This window comes from Symsagittifera roscoffensis, chromosome 9, assembly GCF_963678635.1.
Source record: "Symsagittifera roscoffensis chromosome 9, txSymRosc1.1, whole genome shotgun sequence".
Taxonomy (NCBI): domain Eukaryota; kingdom Metazoa; phylum Xenacoelomorpha; order Acoela; family Convolutidae; genus Symsagittifera; species Symsagittifera roscoffensis.
Genome location: NC_087070.1, coordinates 47,434,987 through 47,458,355, shown reverse-complemented (window position 1 = coordinate 47,458,355; position 23,369 = coordinate 47,434,987). Strand labels below are relative to the sequence as shown.

Genomic DNA, 23,369 nt, shown 5'->3' with positions numbered 1-23,369 from the left:
CTTGTGTCATAGTTTTTTTTTGTAGATTGATCATTTTGATTTTCCGAAATCTGAGCAATCACTAAAAAAACTTTATTTTGCTAAACAGCTGCGCTTCTTGCATACTAATGAAGCACTAAAAAGACCTTATTTAGCTACACTTCTGGGATGTTGGCAAGTTCTAGAATTTGTTTGTTTTTTGAGTGAAAATCAAGCTTTGGAGTATTGCTGCCGGAAATTATATACCAGCAATTGAATTTAAACAAATGCCTTTATGAGAGATGAAAGGCATTAAGTATTGATCGTCGCTAGACTGAGTTTTTCTATTGTTTTATTTACATCATAATTTGAGAACAAAAATTTCCGAAAATGTGCTCAAATCATAATTTGAGAACAAAAACTTCAGTAACCTTAACTGGAATGAATGTTGAATTTATCCAACGTTTGTAATAAGCAATTTTTTAGCATAGAAATTTCGTGTTAGAGTAAAATGCGAACTGGTGATGATTTTTCTCAAGACTTTTGAAAAAATCGTTCTTCGGGATCCCCTCATGCACCAGTGACCAAATGGGCGAAAATTTTGTCAGCCAATCAATTTTCCTTAGTCATAAACTTAATCCCTATAAGCGATAAAATCAGACCGCTTTGGACAGTTTAAAGGGCATTGATGGTTGAGAATTTTTGCCCCTTTTGGTCCATCGGGCATGAAAATTGCCCGTGTCTCCTCTCCTTAAAAACTGTCGGCTTCTAATCGTCCAAATTAGACTGCTATTAGCATAAATCCGGAAGTGGTGTTGCAAACTTACCGCGCCTTTGACACTTTTAATAAAAGGCGCCTTGGCCACACATTTGACAAGCGATTAAGAGCTTAAGATAATTTGGGTAAGGTTCGAACATCCGATAGCTCAAACTTCCGAAAACTCTAATTTTGTGCAGACATTCGAAAGATTGGAAAAAAGCGCAAACATCATGAGAGCACACATGGAAGAAGTAGAGTTTTGGGACCCTTTTACCCCCCCCCCCCAATGTGGCCTTCTTCCTTAAAACAACAGCCCCATATAGAGCCTACTAACTATCAATATCCACCCCTATTAAGCACTAATTTAACGATAAAGCATAAGCGACGCTTTCGTCAAGTAAAAAAGATATCTTATGTTTGCCAATTTAATGGCGCATCAGTTTCAAAATTACTGCATGAATTCGGTTATTTGAACTGGTTTCGAATCACCATTCCATCGGATGGTTGTATTGGCTCCAGATAGAGCACAGCAGCTATATATGTTGTATGAATGTTTAACACTTGACAAATGGCTACAAGCAATCGCTTTGTGCGCATACGCCCAACCCCTATTTAAGCTTACAATGAATTAATCTCACATCCGAAGAGGTTCGGCTTGTTGGTAATTGCAAAAATGGTGAAGCTTTGAGAAAAAAAAACTAAATAAATTTTTTTAAAAACTTACAAGCAAATTTCGAGTTGTCATGAAAATGCCAATCTGCTGTAAAAACTTGAATACCACTGTATGCCAAAAACTTGCGAGATTTTAACTAATCTTGTAGATTATTAATTTAGTCAAAATTTTTAGGCAAATAAAAATCTGCTTTTTTGTCGTTGTTGGTTAACAACTCACTAGTTACAGAACAAATTTTATATTTTAGCAATTTTTTGCGCAATCAAGTTTGTTTTTTAAATTTTTATAATTCATTTTATCTGATAAGTATTTTTTATATGGGCGTCTTCGTTTATCATTAATGGACATGTCACTGGAATAAAGAGTAGAAATTTGTCTCTTCGGTGGTTTTGGGCGAAAAACAGACCACTTAGCTTAATTCACTTAAGTTACAATCCCAACAATCCCAAAACGCTTCCATTTTAAACCCGATCGCGCCGATCCGAAACATTATCTCTTTATTATCGGCTCTTAGATCCCATTTGGGCCGATTTAGTTCTTTTATCAGGGGCGGCTGAAGGCCCGGTTAATAAAAACGGACTGAAATTAGCCCAAGTTTAGCGCCAAACTAATAAGTGCCCATCTTATAAACACCGTAAGAGGTCCCAAATCCTTTGCCATGTTCCGCCTGCGAACCTTAAAGGCATATTAATTCAGATTATAATCTCAAAGCCCTCAGTGGCTATTAAAGTGTCAAGTTTACAAGTGGTTTTGTATCGTAGGAGCGGCTGCAGTCCTCAAGCTTGCCATTTTGAAGTTTATCTGCGCGCCATGTTTTCTGTTACCAGTCCTTCTGTTACAAAATTCAAGCTTGACCTCCTATCACAGTTAAAAATATTTATAAAAAAAGTTAATATTTTTTCAAAATAAACAATTTTGTTAATTACGTCGACTTCATAAAAACAACGAAGTAATAAGAATTAGAAATGAGGTGAAGTTGATAGCGCTTAAAATCTCGATGAGGTACCTTACCAAATTACTGGTCGTTGTTTTTGTTTTGGTTCTGTAAGGTATTTTTAATGATTTGATTGAAAAATGGTCAAAATGTTCTTTCTTACGCATATTTAACTCTTATGTGCATTATGGTTGGTTATTTATTGTCATAAATCTATTATTATTTGTTATCTTTTCAACAAATTCAAATTCTACCGACTGATCAGCAAAAATTTGCATTTCTCGAATTTTTCAAATCACCAATTTATTTTTCAATTTCTGTCTACAAGAATTATACGTTGGGTACTCAAACAGCTACTTAATTTAATATGTTCATTACGAAAACAAACAACTTTTGCAGAGCAAATTTTGGTCTACATTGCAAGTTTTCTTCTACCTTTCAAAGTTAATTTTCATTTGAATTCTTTAAAACCCAGCTTAATTGGTAGTTTATCTTAAATTTACCATTTTGTTCACTTCATTTGAGTAAACTTATGACTCATCAGTTTGAGTCAAAATGAAGTTTAAAAAACTTCGCAATTTATAATATCAAAGTCACAAGACACAAACGAAGACTGTTTGGAGCTCTGAGATTGCGTTAATGCTAGTTATTAGTTATCACTATGGAACTTAGGTTAGTACAGAAAATGCATTTGCCTACTTTTTCTTCGCAAAACCTTGGCCAAAAAAAGTCAAAAATTTACCAGGTAAAAATTTAATCAGAAAAAAAAACTCACATAGTAGGTTATGCATTAACTGCTAAACTTATCATTCACAATATTTCAAAAAAAAAATGTCGATTTGTACAGAGCGATAATTTAGACCAAGAGAAAAAATGTAGCTCCTTAAACAAAATGGAAATAACAACGCCGCTGAAAACCTCCACACGGTCCTTGTGTTTGACTGAAACATAAAAGTTACAAGAACACAGAAACAGAGCAATAACTTGCAATATAGTCTTACTTTTTTCAAAAACAAGGAAAGAAGTAACCGAAATTTTTGTGACTGATTTGAACAAAACTGCCCGAGTAAGAACCAAGAAATTAATCAAAAAGCTCCAAGAAAAATTGCTGAGAACTGCTTTTAATTTAGTGTTTGATATAATTGCACTTTTTTGGGAAGTTTCTCCAAGATTTATTATTAGTGCTGATAAGTGTTTCTCTCAGTGAAAGTATCCCCTTTGCAATGAGAGTTTGTTTTCAAATACGATTGAAGACATCGATTATAATAATGTCTCTAGAGTTTTGTTATTTAAAGTTGAGTTTAACTTTTTCAGAGTTTATACTTGTTTTCATAACAGGGCTTTTGTTCCGACCATTGCGAATGGAAAAGGAACTTTGTATTCGGGTATGTTTTTGTTCTTTTATTTATTTTTTTGTTCATGTACCTCAAATAATCATCGGAATGGGCAGACTGATATATATATATATATATATATAATTGAAGTTTTTTTGTCTAATTTTGATTTTTAGTCTAAAAATTAAAGCGAGCTGTTGAGCTTACAATAGTTTGCTTATGTTTACTTTAAGCCGGTAAATTATAGTGTTACTCAAATAAAGTCAATCTTTGGAGATTTTTACTGCCAATTTGGCATTCAAAAAGTCAAAAATTTTGTTTTAATTTTCCAGTCAGTTTTCTACAAAAATTGTTGTTTACTTTGCCTGTTTTACTATAAATGTCAATTATAACTAAATTATAGGGTTTCGTTCAGATCCTTTTATCACACATGCAGGAAAACAACACTAATTTGAAAAATGTTTTTTTTTGTATTTAGACTATGGTCTGACCATTCTGGGTTACTTGCACAGTAACTTGCACAGCTATCCTTGTTTACATTTGAAAAAGTAAACAAATATTTTAAAACCTCGTTTGAATAAATTTTTCGGAGTGATCAAATATTTACTTAAATTGAATGGTCATTATTGATCAAACTATTAGAAACTCCCGAAAATATTCGATTGTTCGATTAAAAAAGAAGCTGAATAAAGTAAAAAATCCATTGAATCACATTGTGCTGCCAATTTTTTCATCCAATTACAGAGTTGAGGCAAAATGAATAAGCCAAGTGCTTCAATGTTGTAAACAATTTAACCATTAGTTCCCCTTATGAACTGATACATCGATAACAATCTGCGGTAGTCAAATAAAATGATTTGATCTCAGTGATTCAATATTTAGCTGTAGAGAAGTTTAATAACTCAAAACTTTTACATAAAAATTCAGATAAACTCAAATTGTAATTAGAAGTCGTGTTTCTTCCAACAGAATTATAAAATATTCGAAGCATCAGAATTGTGATTCAAAAGATAAGCCACAACGAAATTATTGTTCCGACTATCGTAACGAAAGTAACGGAGCAATTGTGCTCGGGTTGGGTTTTTTCTTCAGACAAATTTCGACTTTTTAACTAGCCATTTTTGACGGAATTTTTTAAATATCATTCAAAAAGTACTGTTGTCCTGAGCTTAAATTTGAAAAGATATTTTATCGGTGATCATTTTTTGTAAAGTTATGGGGGTTTAAAGATTGCCATTTCGACCTATTTGGGACAATTAAGCGCGATATCTTTCGCGCTATTAACTCGTAAGCGGAGATTTAATCAGTCTCGTAAAGCGTCTCAAATTGGTAAAAGAAGCTTTTGTGCAAAATTGATTTGTTAATGGGAGCGAAATCTATCATTTTGTACTCCATATGGCCTGTGGGGCGATGATTTTTAAACAAAAATCTAACTTTTTTTAGAAAAAGAAATTAAGTTTTTTCTTATTTTCTTTAATTTGTGTCATGTTATTCCTGCTCAATAGACCTTAAGAGGCAGCCGGAACAATCAGGTCTTTGCCCTCATACGAGCAGTATTGTTGTTCCGACTTTCGTAATGAAAGTAACGGAAAATTTGTGCTCGGGTGGTTTTTTTTTCTTCAGACAAATTTCGTCTTTCTAGCTAGCCATTTTTGACGGAAGGTTTTTTTATTATTCAAAAATTATTGTTGTCCTGAGCTTAAACTTGAAAAGATATTTCACCTGTGATCATTTTTCGTAAAGTTATTGGGGTTTAAAGATTGCCATTTTGGCTAATTTGGGACAATTAACGCGCGATATATTTCGCGCTTTAACGCGTAAGCGGAGATTTTTTACTCCGTCTCAGAAATCGTTCCAAATTGGTTGAAGGAAGATTATTTGCCATAATTGATTTGTTACTTGGAGCAAAATCTATCTTTTTGTACTTTATAAGGCGTGTGGGGGATAATTTCCGCAAAAACCTCAAATAAAAAAAAATATATTTTTCTTTTTTACATTTAATTTTTCATGCTTTTACTGCTCCATAGACCCTAAAAGGCAGTCGAAACATTCAGGGACTCGCCCTGATACGTGCAGTTTTGTTGCAATTTGAGATCAACAGTACAATTGTTATTTTGTATAAATATGAATTTCGAACAAAACTCGCAAGTTAAAATGACTCACTGAAGTTTTGATGTACGGTACTTTTGCTAATAATGGTACGACAAGACAATCACATAATTTACTTTTTTAAATAAATTTTTTTAAAGCGATACTGCTAATTGAAATAACTGGCTAAAACCAAAGTTGAAAAAAAAATTGATTTCCCACACATCAGTCTGGGCGGAGGAGAAATTTTTTTTTTAATTCGTTGATCTCGTTTTTTTTAATTCCCCTAATTCAAAATTATTTTAGTGAACATAAAAACCTGTTTAACAAAAACCTTTAATTCATTTTGTCCAGTACAATCCTGAAAAATCTTTTGAGGTTTACGCACATAAAATCAAGTAGACAACAGTTTAAATAGACAAGTCAGTATGTAGGTAAGTTTTGTATCAACTTATCAGAGCCGAAATGAGACAGCAATCTTATTGGACAAAACTTAAATAATAACAAGACTGTTCCGACTGCCTTTTAAGGTTTATGGAGCAGCAGTAATAACATAAAAAAAGTAAATGAAATAAAACAATGAATTTTTTTTCTTCTAAAATTTGACATTTTTTTAATGAAAATCATCCCCCTACACGCCATATAAAGTACAAAAAGATATATTTAGTTCCTTAAAACAAATCAATTATGGCAAATACGCTTCTTTCAACCACTTTGGAACGATTATAAGACGGATTATATCTCCGCTTACGCCTTAACAGTGCGAATTATATCGCGCGTTAATTGTCCCAAATTGGTCAAAATGGCCAAAATGGCAATCTTTAAACCCTCATAACTTTACGAAAAATGATCACAGGTAAAATATCTTTTCAAATTTAAGCTCAAGATAACAATACCTTTTGAATGATAAAAAAAATTTTTGTCAAAAATGGCTAGTTAAAAAGTCGAAATTTGTCTGAAGAGAAAAAAAACCCACCCGAGCACAAATATTCCGTTACCTTCGTATCAAAAGTCGGAACAATAAATGGCAGATGAACATTAGGCTGAAAAACTTCTCCTCTTTTCGGGGCAATCAGTGCTCTCTCCAAGCCTTTAGAGGCAAGGATGGCCTTGATCACTACTTCTGTTCAAGGTCACTATTCTTAAGATTTTAGGTTTTTTTGATTTAAGATGAATTTAGATTTTACTTTTTTATTTTCTTTTCAAAGTTTTCTTGTGTGTTCACTTTTTTCTATATTTGGTTTATTCTCGACCAATCAAAGATGAGCTTTTATTTTTCTGCGTTTCTCGATGACAGAAAATACTAAAATTTTGACAGGGATATTTCCAGAACAAAACTTTCAAAAATGCATCCAGTAAAGGCATTTGTGGATTCATTTTTCACAATATGCATGCGGCGCACATGTTTCGGCCTTAATTGGTCGGTTTGCTGTTCGAAGCGTTCAAATAAATGCTTTCATTAGATCTAACAAAGTTTTATAAAATATTTGAATATTTCTTAGAAAACCCATCCTTCTCCTCTGAAGAAAATAATAAATCTTAGCAGTCACGTCTTATAAGAACCAGTTAAGTTCGAAGAACGATTTTGGATGATTGACGTGAAGCAAAAACTACCTCGCACTTTCGTTTTTTTTAGTCCACTGAAAAATTTATTCATATGTCCGTAAAAATATGCGTATAACAAAAAACAAGGAATTGCTGTTAAAAGTTTTTTGTCTACCAATTTATACATACTTCTAGGCGGCGAGTCGGTATATGTTAGTTTTAGAAGTGATAGAACCGCTTTGAAAACTGTACCCGATTTTAAATGATGTTTTGATAAGAAATACCGATGGCATTTTGCTCTGTCTTAGAAAAACTGGCCAGAATTAAGATTGAGACTAACGTATCTTTAAGTAAAATAAAAATGACAGTTTATCATCTTATATCACTGAGCTAAATGGGCCATTATTAGCCATTAATGGCTTCTTAATGGTCTTCTGCGCTTCTCAGTACATAACAAGACATTTTTATAGTTAATGTACAATATTCCACTTATTCCATAAGAGCTCTTATAATCGTGAAGTGATTTCTGAAAGGCGTTTAACAGATAAATCAGCTCAGAGGCTAAATCTTCAAATCAAATCATTGAATTGTATCATCACGCCAAATCAGGCGAAAACTTCACAGATGGTTCAAAAAATTCATAAGATGCAGACTTATAGTTTATAAACAGCACAGTCATAAAATACAACGATAATCGTTTTTCATGCTTTGTGAAAAGATAAGTAATTAAAGCTTGCGGCTAGATTTTCAAATTGCCGCTGTGTTTGTCAGTGGTACACGTGAAGTTCTGTTGTTTATTTTTCAGCAACCACTAATTAAAAAAGAAAGCTAAAGTCGTCGAGTCTACTCGGGAAATGGCCATACCAAACAGAAAGAGACAAAAGTATTGATTTTCATGTTACCCATGATATAGTTCGCAAAACGACACAGCAGAATCAATCTTCACAGCTGTCAATCAGATTTTTGTTTGTCGAAGTTTTCTGTCACAATTTAAACGATTGAGGCCTAATTGACCAAACCCATAATCATATTCGGATCAATTGAGCAATCCACCCTCCCCATACTAGCGTGGTGGTTGTGGGTGGGGTGGGGGGGGGGGGCACTTGAGGAGTGTTCATAATAACTTGAAAGTAGTTTACTATTATAAAATCATGAGCCAGATTCTCCAACGAATGTGGAACACCAAAATTCACAATAACGAACTTCAAAAAGTACTTTGAGAGTGAAAAAAAAAAACTGAAGTTGATGCATTTGAAGCCGACTTTTTTCTGTCGTGAATTAAGAATGCTTTTACGTTTTCGGTATTCAGATAGAAATTTTTTTAAAACTTATATACAATAAACTTCAGTACGTCAAGTTATGAATACAGCAGCCATCTCCTTGGTTTTGTAAATGTTTTTTGGAGCGTTTCACTCATTTTAATAGGGGAGATAGCTCAATTGGTCATTATGGGGGGATCGCTCAATTGATCATCGTTTTCTAATTTGAATTTAAACCGCAAATTTTTTTTTGAAAAATGAGTAATTTTTGAAATGATAACATTTTTGGCTTTTTCCTTTTTTGACCTCTTTTTTTGTTTTTTTTCTTCTCTTTTGTCATTCTACGTAATCTGTTTTTATTTGACCTTTTGCTTGCCAAGCATCTTAATTGAAGCAAAATATCATAGATTCGACCAGTGACGATTGGAAAAAACAATAGAAATTTCCAAAAAAAAACCTTAATTCTAGGTTCAAATTTAAGTACTGCGAAAATGGTAACAAAGATAACTTGCAAAATTGAAGGAAAACGACAACTCACAAACATAAATTAATTGGGAATAGTAGTAGAGGTGCGCGCTAGCCGGCTCAGCCGCCGCCGCCGGAGTTCAAAGTAACACTCCGCCGCCATGCAATACACACATCGCCAGCCTCGGCTGTATTATTTCGTGAGTAATACAGTAAAGAGCCAGCTACTGTATTGTGTCAGCTATTATTCTAATGAGTTAACCAACGCTCTAATTCGTTAACTATGTGTAAATACAATCACAGTTACCAGCCACTAATTTCAAACACTTATTTTTGATCATGAAAATTATGCGCTGCTTGATAAAGACGCACATGACTAATAAAAATGTTTCAGAGTCCGTTTTAAAAAAAGTAAGAAAACGAGGATCAAGGATGATTTCAGCTGGCTGAGCCGCCGCGGCCGACAGTTTTCGCTTCGAGCTCCCCGAGCATGCTCGGCTGAGCCGGCGCGCGTCTCTAAACTGCATTGTTTCGGTTTAAGCTGTGAGCGCGGAAAAATGGTTCGATTGGAGACCATTGAAGACTTTTCGGTTGTGATTAGAATTACAATATTTCAGACAAGTTATGTTTTTGACAATTGTTTTGAGACCTACCAGACAGACTACTCGCGGAAAAATTGGACCATTTTTAAACTGAAGAAAATGTTAGATAGGTTTGTCTAGCTGAATGCCCATTAATTGATAAAGAGTAAGCGCTGGTTAAAAGCGAAGTAAATTACTCATATCAAATCAAATTGGAACGAAAAAAAGCAAAACGTGATATCAATTCTCACTATTGTAAATTATCCAACTCTTAATTTTTTGCTGAGTTTTGTAAGCTAGTAAATTAGATGATAATTTTCCAATTTTAAAAAGTTTGACTTAAATATCTGAAAAACTCTATGCGATGAACCCTAAATCAAGCGGTTTGTTTAGTCCAAACTTGCTCACCCTCACTCAGTAAAAACAGAAAATAATCGATTATGTTACAATTATAATTGTACTATTATCAAGTTTATAATTAATTATAAGCGCCAACTTTGAATGTTTAAACGATATATAATCCATTATGCAAACAATTGACCATAATGGTTTTTTCTGCAAAATCAATAAGTTAGAATTTCGGATAAAAATAATCGATCGTAATCGATTATTATGTATTATAATTGATTTTATTTGATTTCAAAAAGAAGAATTATAATAAATTATCAATTGAATCAAATCAATTTTTTCTCAATTTTTGTAAAATTGGTACTAAATTCATATTCAAATCGATTACTAACGCTTGAAACTGGATGCGGGTAAGCATCATTCGAGTATTACTGTTCCGTTCATTCTTAAACGAAGTACTCTGACCGAAGGTTACATCATCTTAAGGGCTCTGACTTTCTGAACTCAAGTGTAACAAAGTATTTAACTTAATTGCTTTTGTTGGCAAATTTAATAAAATTATATGCTTGGAAAATTGCCAATTTGTGACAAAAAACTCGCGAATTAATTCGTGCTTGTAACGCGTAAGCGGTGATTTAATCTGGCTGAAAAATTGTTCAGAATTGAATTGAGGCAAACCATTTGGACTTAATGAAGCTAAATGCTAATAACATCATTTTGTGTTTAGTATAGCGTGATGGGAGAAAAATTTCAATCAAAATCAGGAAGAAAGTTTTGATTCATCTTATTTGACAAGTTATCAACTTTTATTTTCTTAAATCAAAAGAAATTATATTTATCAAAAACTTTTTAATATACCTTAAAAGGCAGTCGGAACATTCAGAGCTTCACCCTAATCCAATCAGGTTTGTTTTTTTTTTGTGAAATTTGCTTAGTGTTTGCGAATTGCTGCCGGAAAATGCTTCTAGGGAAAGAAAACAGGAATCATTTGAAACCTTGAAGCTTTACGTGCAAAACCAAAACAAGTAAGCGTGCAGAGCGTTTTTTGAGTTTGCAGTGAGTGCAATTGAACTTTGATAGGCTTCATTCGCTGGGAATTTTTTCATCAAATATTGTAACTGACGCTATTAGAAGTGTCTTGTGATATTCAGTATGCTCTATGATTCATTTTTTTTTCGATTTTTAAATAATCCGAAATATCACATTGAAGCTTTATGAGTTTTCAATTATGATCTTTTTCTGAATCACTCAGATCAAATAAAAATAGTATTTGAAGTTTCTAAGTAGAGATGTGCAGAAATAATCGAATAGTATAAAGTAAAAACATAGCAACTGGTATAGTTACGCCTCAAACTCTCCGAAAATTCGAACCCGAGTCAAATAATGGCTTAAAAGCATTTTGAATGAACAAGTTTGGCAAAATGGCAAACTTTAGTTTATCTGGCTGAGAGGTGGGGGTTATTAGGAAAAATGAATGATGTCTGATAACTTTTGGTGTTTTTTGTATTTTTAAATACCGTAAAAACGTGAATAGATTATTTTTTCATTGAAACTGTATCTGGAATTTGTTTTGATGCAATTTAACTTTTAAAAAGTTATCCACAAGGGAAAAGTCCAGTTTAAGATTTGTTCGGGACTTCGCGGAAAACCGCAATGTTCAGCTGATTAAGCAATAAATGCAACTTTATTAATACTTTTTCCGGTCTATTTAATGTTGCCGCGCCTTAAAACAACGAGCTTGGATCATTGTGGTCCTCGAACCAGTCACCTTTGAGCTGATAGGTGGAGACAGATCTTTTTAACTAATCCGTCCCCCTATGGTACCTAGAAACGAACTTCCGCCAATATAACGTGCTTATTCAACAGCAGAGCGTTTTCCTAGTAACAAATTCTCCCTTTTGCAAAAAGGGGATACTTAAAAAGATCAGTGGATACCTAGCTACTTCACCACCGCTCCCCTTCAATTTTATTTTAATAACTTTTTTTTTGCTTTTCAGGGTGTCAACATTGGATTTCATTGTCTTGGCAGCAATGCTGATGGTTCTCTCGACCAGCAGACCTCAAATGGTAAGCACAGTTTCCCTAAAAAAACCTGAGCAATTCAATCTCAGTAGCGTTGCATTAAAACTTGTGTGCAAATTTTACCATGTCAAGTCATAGAAATTGTTTTAAAATGTAGCGATGTTAAATTACTTAGGCAACAAAAAGTAGGGAGTGAAATTCTATGGTGTTAAGTTGTTTAGAGTTAAAAAGGGGGGAACCGATCATCTAGTTCCCGCAGAGGAAGTTTTCGCATTTTTTCAACTATTACCCCTAAGGTACCTATTGACGAATCCCTCCTCTAAAAACACTAATATGAGAACTAGATGCATATGTGAATATATATAAGCATAGGCAGGGGCGGATCTAGGATTTTCTCGAGGGGGGGGGGCGGATTTTCAAAATTTTTTTTTTTTAGGTCGACCAAATTGATTTTTCGAGCTCTCCCAAAGCACGGTTTTGTCCCAATTTTGGCCAAATTTTTTGCGCCGCAGGCAAAATTCTGAAAAAACAGGCCAAAAAAGGCGTTTTTAGGCACTTTTTGGAAAATTTTGACCGAAAAATTGCGTTTTTTCGGCGCGCGGTCCCCCCTCAAAATTAGTATATATTGGCGCCAAAGGCGCCTTTAGAAAAATTTTAGGGTCGGTCGGCCAAAATTGGATTTCTTAAAAAGTATCAAAGGGGGGACCCTTTGGGTCGGCAGGGGGTCGAACCCCTGAGGGGAGGAAAGCGTCCGCCCCCCCCCCCCCACCCCCCTCCCTAAATCCGCCCCTGAGCATAGGTAAGCATATGCGAATTTTGTACCGATTCACGAAGTTTTTGACATCGCTTAAATTTTTGTACATTGCTTAATTGACATCACACAAATTTTTAAGAGTTGATGAAGCATTAAAAGCTAATTTAAAAGGTGCTCATTTTGATTAATCTGCTAAAATATTAGATTTTAATCTGCTTTTAAAGTCAAGCCCAATTGATTTTAGACAAAAAAAATCCCCTCAGCACTAAATGACCATAAGAATCGAGTTGCCACTTTTGTGAAAACTTTGGAGCTCACTTGAAAGCTCTTTACAGTTCAGGAGCTATTGCTTGCAGTGCGTCACATTTTAACGCGAAGTTCAACAACCACGAATGAACAAATTACCCATAGTTGTTAAGTCGCACTTGAAAACCAAACCAAGCCATACCAGTTTCATATTAAAAATGCACAGAATTTCTATCAAGTTAATTAAATTTATAACTTTATCGAGCTTATATGGCTTAAAAATCGGTTTACAACACGTTTGTTTTGATAAACGGCAAATAATTCAACTCGAAGAGTCAAAAAATCATTACTTTGGACTTAAGTAAGAGCCACTTTGATGGTTATTTTGGACCTTTTAAAACTTTTTCCCCGGGCGCTTTAAACAACAAAGAGTTCATTGATTTTAGCTATAGAATCATATAATATAATAAAAATATCTTCAGGCGAAAAAAATCAAACTGTGAGTTTTTAAATCACTTTGAAAAGGTTGCCTGAAGAAGTTTTTTGAGAGTGACAGAATTTATTTGGCGTCGAAAGCACCGCGGGAAATTGTTCACATGTTGAGACTACTTCGATGATTTAAAATCATAATCACTAGTTTTGATAAAATATTTGAATGATCATAGTAATTTAAAAAGCGGTATGAAACCTGGCGAAGGCTCTGTAATTAACTACTGTGTTGGTAGGTTGGGGTTCGAATCTTGAATTTCGAGTAAAAAAAACAAAACTCGGAAACATCAAATTTATGTAAAAACACATTTGTCTGCGCTCTTTTAAAAGCACAAAAAATCGACCGAAATGTTAAATTTTGATCAAACATCACCCGCCTTCCTCGTGGTAACAAATATCAGCCCTTATAAAGGATTAATTTAACGGATTAATTAATGGCTTTTGAAAGCTTTGAGCCTACTATTGAGTTTCACCAAAACTTTTATCAGAACAGCGTTCTAGCAAACCAAAAAATATATTCTGTAATTTAATGATAACTTTTGGTTGTGAGCGAAAAAAAATAGAAACATTGTCGCTCTATCTCACCGCCCCAATTTAATTGCGCTCAGCGTTCTAGGATTTTTTCGAGGAGGGTGAGTTTGAAAAAAAATCGAAATTTTTGTCAACTTTTTCAAGGTCGAGTAAATTGATTTTTCAAGCGCTCCCATAACACTATAAAGACCCTACTTTGACAAAACGTTCGGAGCCTCAGGTGAAAGTTTTATAAAAAAAGGGCAAAAACACCATGTGTGGACACGTTTGATTTTTAAAAAATTGCTGTTTTCGGCGTGCGCTCCCCCTCAAAATAAGTTTATATTGACTCCTAAGGCACTTTTGGAAAAGTTTTAGGGTTGGATGCCCGAAAATGCATGTTCTAAAAAAGTACCAAAGGGGGAACTTTTTGGGTGGTGAGGGGGTCGAATTCCTGAGGGGAAGGGGGGCTTCCGCCAAATTAATCCGCCCCTGATTGCGCTCATCGACTCAAAAACTTGTAGAACCTCTTGTCAGTATGGTTACACACTTCTTCACCCGACATTTGAAAGAAAAATATTGCTTTAAATAAATGCTTTAAATCTATTTATTGAAAATTCAATAATGACTTTATGTGTATGATTTGTTATGAACTTATTTAGGTGGAAAACGCGATCAAATTAAACTCTTCGACCGTCCCAACTGACGTCACATATCAGCAAATATCACTCACCAAACAGACCAATCACAGATCAAATGACGTCATACTAATGGGAGACGAGAGACTCCGGAGACCGGAGGAAATCTCATTCGACCGGATCTTTGAGCTGAAATATATCAAGTCTGGTTTCATGGTGGGATCCAATGTGGATAAGCACCTGGTAGCCAGTATTTCGCCCGGAGACAACAATCCATACAGTGAGTTCCGGATTTCTTGAAGATCTTTTATCCACGAGGAAAGGACTAACATACGAGCTGTACAGCTCATCAGCTGTACAGCTCAAAGAAGAAAGGACTAGAGTTCCGGATTTCAGAAAAAAAATATATTTTTTTTTCTTGAAGATCTTTTATCCACGAGGAAAGGACTAACATACGAGCTGTACAGCTCATCACGGAGAACCGCTGCTGTGCCCATGCTTAAGATATACATGCAATTTTTTGGTTATTTTTCTCGGCTGGGTAATGTTACCTCACCCTCAAAAAATAATCGATTGGTCAAAAATAGTGTTTTTGAGGAGCTCGTTCTTCAAGCAGTAAATCAACTGGCCGAAAAATTGCATTTTTTGCCGCATTCCTCATCAGAAATTGATTCGAAAGCTACGAAGAACTGTTTTGAGTTCAAAATGAAAAAATACTATTTCAAACTGGTTTGGTATTAACTACAGAGAAGTTACGAAGTAACACGAAGAAAGTTGCAAAATAATGCTTTATAATCGATTAAAAATGGATTACAATGTAACCAAAAACAGTTTCATTTTTTTTTCAAAAATAATCGATTATATAAAGATTTTAATGATTAGAAAAATAGTAACATTATTATCCTGTTTAAATCAGTTATAATCGATTGTGTTTGTAATTTCATAGAGACTGTCTGTGAAATGACAATATAATCGATTATTATCCATGAAACTCCGGTGAGCGACGGCTATGGGTTTGAAAGCTGTCAAATTGGACAACATCCGTTATTTTATACCACCAATGACCAGCTTGAGGTTCAGTTGCTTGTCAAATTACTTCAAAATGAGGCTCGTGGGTCCTTAAAAATTGCTTGTTTGTCTAACATTACGAGGCCAAACTGTGCACTGGATAGGCGCACAATTTTGTGTCTGTACGTTACTGGATTCCATAGACAAGTCTTTGAGCATGTTAAATTTTTGTCAGAACGATCAAAGGAAATGAAAGAACAAAAGAAGAACAAAGGGAGCGTCCTTGTTGCGGAATCCGCTTACAATGCACAAAATGCACAGTTTGGCCTCGTTATGAAGTTTGTGTACAGGTAGTTAAGATTTTAATTATTTCCCAAGAAACATTTTATTGAAATGGGTAGAAATTTGGAAGAATTATAGGCTAAATTCCTTTTGAAAGAGCTTCAAGTTAATTTTTTCTTACAGAATTTGTCTTGGAAACCAAAAAAAAAGAAATGGAAAGCTCGAAAAAACTTTCCTCAAAAAAATTTTCATTGTACTTTTTCCTTAGCCTCCCGGTTGCCAAGAGGTTGTTCAGTTTCTGAGTCATTTTGCGCCTGAGTTATTTAATAGCGGTTGCCTAAATAATCAAACAGGTTGTATGTTATAACCTCGTGAACGGTGAATCGAAAAGTGCTCACTTTAGTTCAAAGATGAACTGACTCAAGCTATAGTTGCTTCAAACGATGCACTACTGGACAATGACTTGAAAAATTTTGACCTCAATCTTTTTTGACATGTTTACAAGCCATCGGAACATTCACAATTTTGTCCAGGCAAAAACAGCACTTTATATTAATTTGTTAGATCCATACTGTTTAACACAAGTTCCAAGTGCAGTTTAAACATCTAAACTGAAATTGTTTCGAAATGATTTGTTTTTATACCAAACAGTTATTTTTCTAGGGTTTGTGTTTGTATCAATTATTTGTGCTTGTTGTTTTTCTCCTACAAAACTTTTGGCAATAAAAGTACAATTTTTTCTTCCCTTTTGAATAAAAAATAACGCTTTGAGCCCAAAACCAATTTTCCTCTCATACATTGTCAACTTTTGAGAAATTGCAAAAAAGTGTACAAAATAGCAATTTGGTTTTAGTCTATAACCAGCAACCAAATTAACGATGCTCGCATATTGCTTTTAAAAACAGTTAAGTTTCTGAATTTAGGTTCAATGTTCCTTAGCAGATGCTTTTTAATTGTTCGAAAAACGGAATATGTATGCTTGGTGTGAATTTTTATGTAGTCGATTTTCGGTGCTCGAAATAATAGTTTTCAACAAAATGTTTTTTTTTAGTTCATTGAAGATATTGATACCTTGAGTTCAAAGCTAAAAAGTTATTTTACCTCGGATTATTTTTTTCAAAGTTCCGGGAATAGTTCTGGCAATTTTCAAGTTCCCGGAACTTTGAAAAAAATAACCCGAGGTAAAATAACTTTTTAGCTTCGAACTCAAGGAGTCAATATCTTTTATGAACTAAAAAACAATTTGTTGAAAACTATTATTTCGATCACCGAAAATCGACTACATAAAAATTCACACCAAGCATACATATTCCGTTTTTCGAACAATTAAAAAGCATCTGCTAAAGAACATTGAACCTAAATTCAGAAACTTAACTGTTTTTAATAGTAATATGCGAGCTAATTTGTATATATATTTATACATATCGCTTCTCAGGTCTGTGGTACATGGACTACAACCAGTCGAGTGGTCTCTACACAATCAGATCTCTACTCGACTTCGATACCTTCATATGCATGCACGGAACACCACTGGACGCCAAAGCCAAACTCAAGGTAAGACATCAAATCAAAACACAGGATTCGAAACTCAACTCAAAACTTGCTTCTAAATATGCGGACCAACATGTAGCGTGCCAACGTGTAGTGAGCTTGCCAACAGAGGGTAGGACTTTATGACAAAACTTGAACCGATTGTGGTCGCGAAGCACCGGCGACCTTAAGCTGAATGAAATTCATTAGTTTCAAATTACATTTCAAATCTTTTGATTTGTCGCTTGCCTTAGTTTGTCCCTTTCTGAGTTGTCTTGGGTTTTTAATAACGAGCTGTCTTTTATTGCGAGTTGTCTTTTGTTGTGAACAATCGAAAAACTACACTAAGTATCTTCAAAATGTATTTAAAAAATTTTTTTTTATCAATGTGGTCGGAACTTTCTGTGCTACTTGTTTACTACCTGGTTACTAATGTTTAATTTTTGTTTGTAAATGGTTTTAGTTCATAGATTCATCGATTGATTCACTGATTCATTCAATCACTCATTCTTTCATTCGTTCATTCATTCATTCGATCATTTCATTCATTCATTCGTTCATTCGTTCATTCGTTCATTCATTCATTCATTCATTCATTCATTCGTTTGTTCATTTCATTCGTTCATTCATTCATTCCTTCATTGCTTCATTCAGTCATTCGTTCATTTCATTCATTCATTCGTTCATTCTTTCATTCATTCATTCATTCATTCGTTTGTTCTATTCATTCATTCGTTCATTCATTCATTCCTTCATTTCATTCATTCATTCATTCATTCATTCATTTCATTGGGGGCGTTCAACAGTGCCGAAGTACAACAGTGCCGAAAAAGGCGGGAAAATTTCAGAATAATTTACACGCATTTTCTAAAGAGCGGGAAATTACTGGCGCTAATTATCAAAGAAAATCACTCCAATTTTGGCGCCAATATGTCTGCAACTGCAAAGTAAACAATTATTTTGGCGCCAAAACGTCTAAATTGCAAATTTTCTCTCCCAAAATCTTTAAGTGCCACTTAAGATTGTAAACGATCGCTGTTTAATTTTTGATTGCCGCACTTAATATGTTGAAATTTGTTCAAATTTTCGGTGGGTATTCACAAGTACCAAAATGATAAATCAGTCCCATTTGTACCAAAATAAAAAATCAATCGCGTTAGTACCAAAAATATTCAATTGGTCTAAGACTATTAAGCCAACTACTTTAAGCTCTTGGTTTAAGGTCGCCGGTGGGCGCGCTACGCGCGCGACGCCGCTTCGCGGCGATAACCGGCTCTAATTTTTGCATAGAGTCCTACCCTCTGTTGGCAAACTCGCAACCCGTTGGCGCGACTGCGGCGGTCACTATTCTGCTGTTTATTTTTCTTCTGTTTGAACAGTAGAAAGTTCATGTAATAATTCGTTGGCTCACAATTCGACCAATCAGAAATCGATTTGAATAATTTTGGTACAAATGGGGCCGATTTTTCATTTTGGTACAAACGACCGTTGGTACAAATGGGACGTCACCAAATTTTCGGCACTGTTGAACAAAGTTTTCATTTTCGGCACTGTTGAACAAAGTTTTCATTTTCGGCACTGTTGTACTTCGGCACTGTTGTACTGCCCCATTTCATTCATTCATTCATTCATTCGTTTGTTCATTTCATTCGTTCATTTATTTTGAAATAACTTGACGGCTGAGATAATTAGGTAATTCCCCATCATCGAATGTGTTACGGATTTTAGTACTCGGGCTTATTTTTTTTTCATGTAAAAGCAAGTACCGTCCTCTCATGTTGCGGGCTTGAATTTTTTAAGCCAGCCTTTTTTGTTTGATAAGTAGTTTTTTTATTGATGACTGTAATTGGGACATTCTATGCTACTTGCACAGCAATAGGTTTTTTTTGCTTAGATTAGGAACCGTTGAAGCCATCCATTGAAACTTTTTGGCGTGTATAATCTTCTTTGGAAACTGATCCAAAAGTTCTTCTTCATATTCGTACTTAACTATTTATCTTCTTTTTCAGCCATTCGAAGAGAAATTCTGCATTTTCGAACAATTGGTATTGACACAAAAACCTCAAGACTTCCCCAATTCTCTACCCACCCCTTACCCCTCCACAAACTTGACCTTGACCTCAACCTTCTCCCCTTCCTCGTTCAACCCATCTGCTTCCTTTGGACTCCAGGGGTCAAGGGGGGTGGTTTCGGGTGACCTTGACCTCTCTGGCGGTGTGTCGATGTGGATGTCTCTGGCGTTTAGAAATCCACACACAAACTGCTTCATAGCTTTTAGCACGTGAGTTACTTCTACGTAGTCTTTTCATGCCATTGGTTTTTCGATTGCAGGTGGAGGCAATTCTTTTTTCTTCGTATTTAATGATTTTTTTTTAAACAAAAGTTCTGCAACTTTGAGAAGTTTGGTAACTTGAAAAAAAATTAGAACAGAATCCAGTTCTAATGGACAAAAGTTTAGCAACTTCCGCTAACGCTTTGAGAGTTAGGCTCTTTTTCTTTCCCCCACCTCCACTTGTAACATTTTTGAAAATTTATCCGTCTACTTTGTCCGATTGTTATAAAAACTTGCATGCAGATTGATTAGGCCATGAAAAACTTATTTGATCTTCTTAATTAAACTTACCCCATTAAATTGATGCCGATGTAAGGTAGGGGGGGGGGGGGCTCAGAGTTGCATAGCAAAATATTGTACTCAGTGGGTGATTTTGCCCCCTTCTCACCCTCAGGATTTCGACCCCTTCTCTAACCAAAGGGTGCTCTTTGTTACTAATTTACGACATGCAGTGTCTACCCTAAAAACTTACTAAAGATGCTTTTGGAACCATTATATAACAACTTTGATTGCGAGAGCGCGCTCAAAAACGCACCCTTCTAAAAAGTGCCCACAATGGCCCTTTTGGCCTGTTTTGTTTAAAAACTTTCAAGCGGGGTCTTTATAGTGTTCCCCCTCCCCTCCTCTCGAGAAAATCTTAGATCCGCCCCTAATTGTACTTTGAGGCTTAAAGTTTCATAATAAAGATGGATATTATATAGATTTTGTGTTGAAGGTTTCTTGAGCAATGTTTTTTTTGCAATCAGGGGCCATTTAACTTTTCTATTTTCTAAGCTTTACCCAAAAAGTAAGATTAAGATTAAGACCATTCATCCACGGGGTAAAGGACCAACACAAGAGCTCCTATTTAAGTATCTTTTCTTGTGCCCCTATTTAAGTATGTATTCAAAATGGGTTTCAGATCATCTCTCAATTCCAAGAAATATTGTCCGCAGTCTCCGATAACACCTCACCAACTGTCAATCAAAGATGTCAACTCAATTGCTCATTTTGACAAGGAAAAACCCGAACCACAAACTATCCTACAGGCTACGACTTCCCTGAAAGACGTATACCCGAACCACAAATCAACTTCGCAAATCTTACAATCGGTTCGTTCACACGTCAAGACGAACTTACCATTTATGGTATTAAATTGGGAGTCGGGATTAACCGAGCGACAATATTTCCGAATTGCCTCTGAAAAGTACCAGGCAATTTCATGGAATATTCTCAAGCATAGTTATCATTCATACCAGCTTCCAGCAGTTTTCCAAGAAAGCAAAAAGGCTTCACATCTTCAAAAAATCTGGAAAAATAAATGCAGTTTCAATTTATATGACATATTTCAAACACGAACCAATACCTCGTTGAAATCAAATAATCACAAAAAATTGGACAAATTGAAGAGCACAAATCAGGAACTCGATGAGAAAACAATAATCGATAACAAACGACAAAAACTATTTGACAAGTTCTCGACAAAATTGTACAACATTTCTAAGTTGGCTGAAACAGACAAAAGTTATTACCCCAAGTTTGAAAAGATAGTAATCCTTTTGAACCAGATATCAAGTTTTCAAATAAATTCATAACGAGGATTTTATCATTTCTGTAGTATTTTATTTTGCTATACCATTGAATTGTGCAATATTTCCATTCAAGACAAATAATCCATTTATAAAAGTATGTTTTTGTAAAAGGCCCGGGAACAAAGACATATAAGCAGGAGAGGGTTAGAGCCCCTCGAGGGTTCAAACACTCAACCATCTAAACGAAACGATTTTACAACATGCATTTTTGATCAACCAACCATCAAGTTTTTCCTAAGGCTCCTTCGGCGTCAATTTATACTAATTTTAAGCTAAAATAACACTTTATGGCCAAATCCTTTCAAAAAGTGTAAAAAACGTCTTTTGCCTGCTTTTTCAAAAATTGAATAAAAATTTTAAAAATCATTTTTTTCATTTCAGTTTTTTTCCAACTTATTGCCAAGTGAGTGCTGCTTGGTACAAAAGTATATAGCAGACAATTTTTGTCGGCTGACCTTCAACTTTTTCAAAAATCTAAGTTAAACGCCATAGTTTTTGTGCGAGGTTGCAAAATAAGGCCTGCGTCTTAAAGAGAAAAAAAATTGCTTTAAAATATGCCGATAAAATGTTTCAAAATATTAACAGGCCCCTTCCTGGCAACTGCTCTTGAGAATTCAAAAGTTTTTCTCTCAGTTTAGAAGACGGATCTGAGAAGTATTTTCTCGAACTCCGTGGATTTTCAAAAAATAGTTTTAGCTTGATCAAGAACCATCTTACGCAGCTTATGTTCTAGTATAACTTGTACCGCATGCAAGTTGTAGAATGAAAGCGCTGTAAATCCGCGTTAATTCAATTTCGTTTTAAAAACGATTTTTTTGTAAAACAAAATTTCTGCATTTTTAATCACCAATTCAGAATCTCAGGAGGACTTTGCTTAGATTTTGTCTTTAATAGATTTCATGGTGCGTTCTTATCTTTAAGATATCTAAAAGACTCAAAATGAAAATAAAATTCAAATGTTCTAAGCTTCACCTTGATGTGCTCGTTGCACCCAGATTTAAGAAAAAAATCTGGAACTTACAAAGCTCTACACTACATCATTAAAGCAATAGTTCAACGTTAAAAGGCCAAACTGCGCTTTTTGTCAATTTTAACCGGATTCCGCAACAGGCCAAGATTAAATTTGTGATCCGCTACTTTTGTACCTATCCTCAACATTACAGGTATTTGTACGCGGAATCCACGGACATTTTTAAGTGGAACTGTTTAAACATTTGTCTCTGGGTTCCACTGACGTACAGTCACCTAGTTATGCGCCTCTCCAGTGTACTGTTTCTAATAAAAATTTTATTAAAGTTACCAGATTTTAGATTTCATTTTGGAAGGTGGGGTTTTGAAGAACGTAGGGGTTTTGAATTTCCTTATACGAACACAGGGTTTATAATGAGGGTTTAGCAGCTCAATATATTTTATATATTATTCTACGCAATAAACTACCTGTCAGTTTTCAAATTCCAAAAACTAAATTATGTCTATTTACGGTAAATTTTAAAATCAATTTTTGCATCTAAAAAATTCGTTTTTCACCTTCGATAACAATTTTTGCGCTGTTTTTCTACAGAATATTCTTCAGTTTAGCTGGATTCAGCTATTAGATATCATAAATTTTTGTAGAATTTCTCTGCTTTCTTACGATTCATTGATTTCTATGAAACTTTAAGAAAATTGAATCTGTCTTTGTTATGAAAAGTAGTGGTATCATGCGACATTGCTCTACTTTTTACTTTTCATTATTTGCGAGTCGAAACTACTTTTGGTGAAAATTCCAAAAGTATTTTAAGTTCTCAACAACCATTAATTTCTACCAAAATATAGTGTAGAAAAGGTAATTCCCTGTTTTTGCTTTTATGGAAATAAACGACTGATTTCGACCAATTTTTGAGTGTTTTTTTATCCAGTTTTTTAATTTTTTTTTGCAGAATAAAAACTTTTTAGCATGACGCTGCTTTAGATGACAAAACGCTGCTTTAGCAACTGATATAATTCAGTTGCTAGAACTGTGCGAAACATATATTTTATTTTACTTTTAGTGCAGCACATAG

At 34.6% G+C, this 23,369-nt stretch overlaps 1 protein-coding gene across 2 annotated transcripts; it reads left to right on the top strand.

Moving 5' to 3' along the window:
- The first annotated feature begins 821 nt into the window (after positions 1 to 821).
- On the top strand, positions 822 to 21,394 carry LOC134854176 (uncharacterized). 2 transcript variants are annotated; one of them, XM_063870326.1, is made up of 8 exons: positions 822 to 861; positions 2,153 to 2,393; positions 2,441 to 2,997; positions 11,943 to 12,012; positions 14,629 to 14,884; positions 17,330 to 17,448; positions 19,434 to 19,705; positions 20,658 to 21,394. In XM_063870326.1, the coding sequence occupies exons 3-8, from the start codon at positions 2,987 to 2,989 to the stop codon at positions 21,328 to 21,330; spliced, it is 1,401 nt and encodes a 466-aa protein (XP_063726396.1). In that variant the 5' UTR covers positions 822 to 861; positions 2,153 to 2,393; positions 2,441 to 2,986; the 3' UTR covers positions 21,331 to 21,394. The 2 variants fall into 2 exon arrangements, with proteins under 2 accessions (XP_063726396.1, XP_063726395.1); XM_063870325.1 differs by lacking the exon at positions 822 to 861 and having other exon boundaries at positions 2,101 to 2,393.
- Positions 21,395 to 23,369: the final 1,975 nt, after the last annotated feature.